Source organism: Nerophis ophidion, linkage group LG29 (assembly GCF_033978795.1).
Source record: "Nerophis ophidion isolate RoL-2023_Sa linkage group LG29, RoL_Noph_v1.0, whole genome shotgun sequence".
NCBI lineage: Eukaryota > Metazoa > Chordata > Actinopteri > Syngnathiformes > Syngnathidae > Nerophis > Nerophis ophidion.
In genome coordinates, this window is record NC_084639.1 from 11,002,123 (window position 1) to 11,010,414 (window position 8,292).

General features: G+C 39.0%; 1 protein-coding gene across 2 annotated transcripts in view; it reads left to right on the forward strand.

Moving 5' to 3' along the window:
* grxcr1a (glutaredoxin and cysteine rich domain containing 1 a) overlaps window positions 1-2,555 on the forward strand; it is a 26,348-nt gene extending 23,793 nt beyond the window's left edge. For both annotated transcript variants that reach the window (XM_061891853.1, XM_061891854.1), the window contains exon 4: window positions 2,244-2,555. In XM_061891853.1, coding sequence (XP_061747837.1) covers window positions 2,244-2,423 — 180 coding nt within the window. In that variant the 3' untranslated portion in view covers window positions 2,424-2,555. The remainder of the gene's footprint in view (window positions 1-2,243) is intronic.
* The last annotated feature ends 5,737 nt before the right edge of the window (window positions 2,556-8,292 follow it).

The window sequence follows — 8,292 nt, forward strand, 5'->3', positions numbered from 1 at the left end:
CATGCAGCCCTAACTCTTCCGGGCTACAATAGGGGGCGGGGGTGTATATTGTAGCCAGGAATAATTAGGGCTGCATGGGATTCTGGGTATTTGTTCGGTTATGTTTATGTTGTGTTACGGTGCGGATGTTCTCCCAAAATGTGTTTGTCATTCTTGTTTGGTGTGGGTTCACAGTGTGGCGCGTATTTGTAACAGTGTTAAAGTTGTTCATACGGCCACCCTCAGTGTGACCTGTGCAGCTGTTGATCAACTATGTTTTGCAGTCGCTTACTGCGTCTACAGTAGCCAAATACAACATGTGGCTGGGCTGGCATGCTGTTTGTGCAGGTTGCAGAGGACGTTAAAGGCAGTGCCTCCACGGTGCCCCCTTAAAGGCCTACTGAAACCCACTACTACCGACCACGCAGTCTGATAGTTTATATATCAATGATGAAATATTAATATTGCAACACATGCCAATACGGCCTTTTTAGTTTACTAAATTGCAATTTTAAATTTCCCGGGAGTTCCTTGTTGAAAACGTTGCGGATTGAAGACGTGTACGCGTGACGTCACCGACTGTAAGTAAATATTAGCGCTGCGCACACACACGGCTAAAAGTCGTCTGTTTTTACCCGAATAATTACACAGTATTTTGGACATCTGTGTTGCTGAATCTTTTGCAATTTGTTCATTTAATAATGGAGACTATAATGAAGAATGCTGTTGGTGGAAAGCGGGGGATTGCAGCTGTCTTTAGCACCGACATCCAGCCGGTGTTTCTTTGTTTGTTGTGAAAGCAGAGCGGTCAAGCGAACATGTTTTCTCTACGTCAACCAGCATTTTTTGGGATAGGGAAATTGTGATATATATCTTACCGAAGACATCAGTGGATTATCCGTCGTTCAGCAGCAGCTCTGAGCTTGGTTCCTCGGCTTCTCTCTGAGACAATGTGTTCACCGCAGCCATCCGACCTCGAGGTATGTCTTTACAATCTTTAAAATCTCACTAAAACACTATTAAAACAATAAGCAGATAAGGGATCTTCCAGAATTATCCTAGTAAATGTGTCTAATTACATCTGAAACGCTCACACTGCAGTCTCTTTTTTTTTCTTTTCTTTTTCGATTCCTTCACTATTGATTTATTGATTGATACTTTTATTAGTAGATTGCACAGTACAGTACATATTCCGTACAATTGACCACTAAATGGTAACACCCGAATAAGTTTTTCAACTTGTTTAAGTCGGGGTCCACGTTAATCAATTCATGGTACAAATATATACTATCAACATAATACAGTCATCACACAAGTTAATCATCATAGTATGTACATTGAATTATTTACATTATTTACAATCCGGGGGGTGGGATGAGGAGCTTTGGTTGATATCAGAACTTCAGTCATCAACAATTGCATCAACAGAGAAATGTGGACATTGAAACAGTGTAGGTCTTATTTAGTAGGATATGTACAGCCAGCAGAGAACATAGTGAGTTCACATAGCATAAGAACAAGTATATACATTAGAAGTACATTTGAGTTGTTTATAATCCGGGGAGATGGGATGTGAATGGAGGAGGGTATTAGTATCAACTATCAATATCCTAATTCACAAATCTTTCCTCCTCGCTCAAATTAATGGGGAAATTGTCACTTTCTCGGTCCAAATTGCTCTCACTGCTGGTGGCTCCCATTATAAACAATGTGAATATGTGTGGAGCCCTGCAACTCGCGCTTATACTTCCGGTAAAGGCAGGGCTTTTCTATTAGCGACCAAAAGTTGCGAACTTTATCGTGGATGTTCTCTACTAAAGTCTTTCAGCAAAAATATGGCAATATCACGAAATTATCAAGTATGACACATAGAATGGACCTGCTATTCCCGTTTAAATAAGAAAATTTCATTTCAGTAGGCCTTTAATATTGTTGTTTATTTGAAATTTGGGGGAATTATTATCCCTGGAGGGGCACTGAAAACTGAAAGCCTCCCGGAAAAAAAATAAAACTTGCAGGCCATTCATATAAAACTTGCGGGCCGCACTAAGATTAAATTTTCATATTAAGGTGCAGGCCGCAAAATAACGTCTCGCGGGCCGTGTGTTTGAGACCCCTGTCTTAGAAGATGTCTGCCAGGATACATTGTGGTCGTCTACAACCACATGCATTTATTCTCATCAAGGCTGATTCATCATTTGACCAATCAGGCGGTGTACTCACATATAAGTAAGGCATGCATGACTGTGTTTTCCCCCCTCCAGCGGGTGCAGCACCCCCAGACGTGCCAGATCTGCGGGGGCTTCGCCTTCATCCCTTGCCCAACGTGCCATGGCAGCAAGATGTCCGTGTTCCGCAACTGCTTCACGGACTCCTTCAAAGCCCTCAAGTGCACTTCCTGCAACGAGAACGGACTGCGGCCTTGTGGGAGCTGCAGCCAGTGAGCATGTCAAGTGCCTGATCCCTCTCCACCACCACCACCACAACTCTCGCTTTTCTTCCGGGACTCTCTCCATCCTCCACGGCCATTTGTCATAAACTAAAAAGGCAAAAATTTGTAATAAAACATTTTGTGCAACGGCTCCTTACATGAATTACACTGGGCAACACATGGTCACTGTAGTTTATTGCACAAATATATGTACATCACATCATATCTCACCAAGACCACGGTAAACCGTATAGAAACCGTTATGGACACTTGCCTCTGAACATTCATTCATTCACACAATTAAAAAAAACAGCAATGCACAAATGATGAATGCTTGTTTCTTAGCATTAGTAGCAAGTAATGCAATTGTCTCTTAGCATCTAAAACAACCGCTTATTTAGTTTATAGCGGGGGTGTCAAACGTACAGAGGTTTTTACTAAGTATAAAAATGAGCCCAAATTTTTAAATGAAAGAAACGGCTGTTCTAAACATGTCCTAGATGTCGCCATAGCAATTATTTGTATCTTTGTAAAACAGGCGTCGGCAACCCAAAATGTTGAAAGAGCCATATTGGACCAAAAATACAACAACAAATGCGACTGGAGCCGCAAAAAATTAAAAGCCTTATTACATACAAATAGTGTGTCATGAGATATAAATTGAATTAAGAGGACTTAAAGGAAACTAAATGAGCTCAAATATAAATATAAATGAGGCATAATGATGCAATGTGTACATATAGCTAGCCTAAATAGCATGTTAGCATCGATTAGCTTGCAGTCACGCAGTGACCAAATATGTCTGATTAGCACACTCCACATAAGTCAATAACATCAACAAAACTCACCTTTGTGCATTCATGCACAACGTTAAAAGGTTGGTGGACAAAATGAGACGGAAAGAGAAGTGGCATAAAACACATCTTAGCAAGTCGGAGAAAGTAATACATGTAAACAAACTAGGGTGAGTTCAAGGACCGCCAAAATTAGTAGGACAAAACGGCGCTCGCCAAATACTCGAATCAGTGAAGCATGTTTAATATAAACAGTGTGCTTTATAACAATTAGGGAGGTTTGTGTCATGTTTGTCCTCCAGCAGAAACCATATTAAAACAAAAATGGTTTATTAACCCCTTCAACTTTTTCCATAAAGTTTTGAAAAAGCTCCAGAGAGCCACTAGGGCGGCGCTAAAGAATAGAGCCACGGGTTGCCGACCTCCATTGTAAATGATGCTACATATGTACAGGAAAAATGAACCACTTTAGTGCACCAGTTGAGGAAAATGAGCAAACTACATAAATAACATCCGGTAATTTGAGTTTGCTAAGTATAAAAATGAGCCAAAGTTTTTGGAATGAAATAAAATTGTTGTTCTAAACGTGTCCACTACATGTCGCAATAGCAATAATTGTATCTTTGTAGATTATGCTACAAATGTACAAAAATATGAATCATGTTAGTGCACCAGTTGAGGAAAATGAGCAAACTACATAAATAACATCCGGTAATTTGAGTTTGCTAAGTATAAAAATGAGCCCAAATTTTGGAATGAAATAAAACTGTTGTTCTAAACGTGTCCACTAGATGTCACCATAGCAATTTTTTGTATCTTTGTAGATGATGCTACATATGTACAAAAAAAATTACCGCGTTAGTGCACCAGTTAAGGAAAATGACAAAACTATGTAAATAACATCCTGTAATTTGTTTTTGCTAAGTATAAAAATGAGCCCAAATTCTGGAATGAAAGAAACGGCTGTTCTGAATGTGTCCACTAGATGTCGCCATAGCAATTCTTTGTAGATGATGCTACATATGTACAAAAAAATTAACCATGTCAGTGCACCAGTTGAGGAAAATGAGAAAACTACATAAATAACATCCGGTAATTTGAGTTTGCTAAGTATAGAAATGAGCCAACATTTTGGAATGAAAGAAACGGCTGTTCTAAACATGTCCACTAGATGTCGCCATAGCAATTCTTTGTATCTTTGTAGATTATGCTACATATGTACAAAACAATAACCACGTTAGTGCACCAGTTGAGGAAAATGAGAAACTACATAAATGACATCCTGTAATTTGAGTTTCCTAAGTATAAAAATGAGCCAACATTTTGGAATGAAAGAAACGCCTTTTTTAAACATGTCCACTAGATGTCGCCATCAATTCTTTGAATCTTTGTAGACGATGCTACGTATGTACAAAAAAAATAACCACGTTAGTGCACCAGTTGAGGAAAATGAGCAAACTACATAAATAACATCCGGTAATTTGATTTTGATATTTTTTTATCTTGATAGATTGAAAATGAACACCAATGAGTTGACTAATAAACATTATCACATCATTTATTCAGAAAGTATAAATAACGACAAATAAAGATAGAATACTATTAAACGCAACATGCAAGTGTAAAAAACAAACAAACAACAACAATATGATTTGTACATTTTCAGAATGTGCTTGTTCTATTTTTAAACAAAAAAAAAACAATCTGAAGTTATCGTTATTTTTAAGTTATCTTGCCGTGATTTTACCAGTCCGGCCCACTTGGGAGTAGATTTTTCTCCATTTTGACACCCCTGGTTTATAGCATCCAACAGCATTAACGACAATGGATCAAATATCAAAATAGAGCAAATACTTTTCCGCGTTTGTGTGAATGCAATCTCTCAGCGTTCACCCCAAAAATTTTAAAATACGTTTTAAGTATACCTGTGTCTAAGAATTAGGGAATAATATGACACTTTTGTTTTAATGCACAGCAGATTTAATGTCAATGTCATCTCTCAGAAAATGACAATCAGAGGATATTTGGAGGAAATATGAGGGAGATAGCATCCGTGAGATTCCTTTTCACCAAGAACCAGTCTTTAGCAATAATATCAAAACGCTTCTCTCGGAATTCGCCATAATTAGATAAACGGTATAAAAAAAAAAAAAAAAAAAAGAGCTTCGGTGTCAAAGCTTATTTCTTAGCATCCACAGAATAATACAAATATTTCCAGATGGACACTAATATTAGTATGAATGCCTATCTCCCAGGGCTACCCAACTGGCAGCTCGGGTGCTAATTCCAGCTGGCAATGACACCCAAAGTCCTAAAAACAGTAGAGTGCTTGTGTTGCAAAGAAGAACATGGCAGATCCTTGCATTGACATTTGAACCTTGCTAGCAAAACATACGCCACTGGGGTCCAAACGTGTGATTTGCCTTGAGTTCCTCAAGGCAACCCTTTAAGTCCTCTCTTTTTTTTAAGAACTTTCCATTCATGTCAAATAGTGCTGTAGACCCTTTACTTCAGATGTGGTCAGTGGTCATTTCTTCATCTTCTTTAGTTCACTTGGTGTTCCGCAAGGTTCCATTTTAGGTCCTCTCTTTTTCATCATTTGGGCTTTTCAACAATTCATTTTAAAAAAACGTGTCTTTTTACAGCAGATTCTTAATAACACTAGTGTGATCTTTGACGAGCTTAAATACTTTTTTGCCCCACTGTATATTTAAACATATACAGTGGGACAAAAAAGTATTTAGTCAGCCACCGATTGTGCAAGTTCTCCCACTTAAAATGATGACAGAAGTCTGTAATTTTCATCATAGGTACTTCAACTGTGAGAGACAGACTGTGAAAAAAAAAATTTGCATTGTAGGAATTTTAAAGAATTTATTTGTAAATTATAGTGGAAAATAAGTATTCCGTCAACCAATCAAAGCTCTCACTGATGGAAGGAGGTTTTGGCTCAAAATCTCACAATTCATTCTTTCCTTAACACGGATCAATCGTCCTGTCCCCTTAGCAGAAAAACAGCCCCAAAGCATGATGTTTCCACCCCCATGCTTCACAGTAGGTTTGGTGTTCTTGGGATGCAACTCAGTATTCTTCTTCCTCCAAACACGACGAGTTGAGTTTATACCAAAAAGTTCTATTTTGGTTTCATCTGACCACATGACATTCTCCCAACCCTCTGCTGTATCATCCATGTATCCATTTTGGTATGTGATAGCAAAATTACTTACACTCGTTTAAATAGATGATGTTCTTTGAACTGGGTACCAAAAGTTGTTTATTGGGCTCAGGAATGTGACACTTAGCAAGAGATCTCTTATCTGATCAAGCTCTGTCTCCTGTGTCTTTGATGTGACATGTGGACTTTAGTTGACCTGGGCATATGTGTCAGCTATTCTTGACCCCCCTCTGGGCTAAATTGGTCCCCTTTCCTAAGTGACCCCCCCCCCTCTTGGCAAACGACACCCTCTCCCCTTCACAGGACTTTGGGTATTCATTCCACTGGTGTACTGTATGTAAATGAGCATGGAGGGTGGGACTTCAGAGAATGTATAATTGTCATGTCATATTCTAAAGGAGGGAGAACAAGCTGGAACGAACGGATGTGTCGTTTTGGTCTGGTCTCCCTTCGCAAAGCTTGTTATTATTTGTTTGTTACTTTAATAAATACTTTTAAAGCTATTTGTCACTAAAGGATCGTCTAAGAAATTTCCACGACAGGTATAAACTCAACGCGTCGTGTTTGGAGGAAGAAGAATACTGAGTTGCAACCCAAGAACACCACACCTACTGTGAAGCATGAGGGTGGAAACATCATGCTTTGGGGCTGTTTTTTCTGCTAAGGGGACAGGACGATTGATCCGTGTTAAGGAAAGAATGAATGATTTTGAGCCAAAACCTCCTTCCATCAGCGAGAGCTTTGAATGGTTGACCAAATACTTATTTTCCACCATAATCTACAAATACATTTTTTTAAATTCCTACAATGTGAATTCCTGGATTTTTTTCCCCACATTCTGTCTCTCACAGTTGAAGTGTACCTATGATGAAAATTACAGACCTCTGTCATCATTTTAAGTAGGAGAACTTGCACAATCGGTGGCTGACTAAATACTTTTTTGCCCCACTGTATATATATATATATTTTCTTTGTTCTTCTGCTACGTCTCCTTCTTGTTGTGTGTGCAGTTGTGCACTGAGCTCCAACAGCCATAGATGTTATGTGACTGGGCCGGCACACTGTTTGTATGGAGGAAAAGCGGACGTGACGACAGGACAGCATGCGGCTGTAAAGGGGTGAAGGTTTCAGGTGAGAGAGACCACTAAAAGTACGCCCCCAATATTGTTGTCCAGGTGGAAATCGAGAGAAATTCGGGAGAATGGTTGCCCCGTGAGATTTTCAGGAGGGGCCCTGAAATTCGGTAGTCTCCCGGAAAAATCGGGAGGGTTGGCAAGTGGGCTGATGTGGGATATTGTGTATTGTGCAGCCCTTTGAGACATTTGTGATTAAGGGCTACATAGATAAACTTTGATTGATTGATTGAAAATAAGTGGAGCAAATTTGAATGACAACTATGGCGGATGATGGTTCTCCGGAATATGCAAAACAAGTACTGTATTTTTCGGACTATAAGTCACAGTTCTTTTCATAGTTAGGCCGGGGGTGCGACTTATACTCAGGAGCGACTTATGTGTGAAATTATTAACACATTACCGATTAGGAGTGACAGATTGTTTGGTAAAGGTATAGCATGTTCTATATCAGGGGTTGCCAACGCGGTGCCCACGGGCACCAGGTAGCCCGTAAGGACCAGATGAGTCGCCCGCTGGCCTGTTCTAAAAATAGCTCAAATAGCAGCACTTACCAGTGAGCTGCCTCTATTTTTTTTTTTTTTTTTAATTTACTAGCAAGCTGGTCTCGCTTTGCTCGACATTTTTAATTTAGAATTTAAAAATCCAGGAAAATATTTTAAAGACTTGGTCTTCACTTGTTTAAATAAATTCATTTATTTTTTTACTTTGCTTCTTATAACTTTCAGAAAGACAATTTTAGAGAAAAAATACAACCTTGAAAATTATTTTAGGATTTTT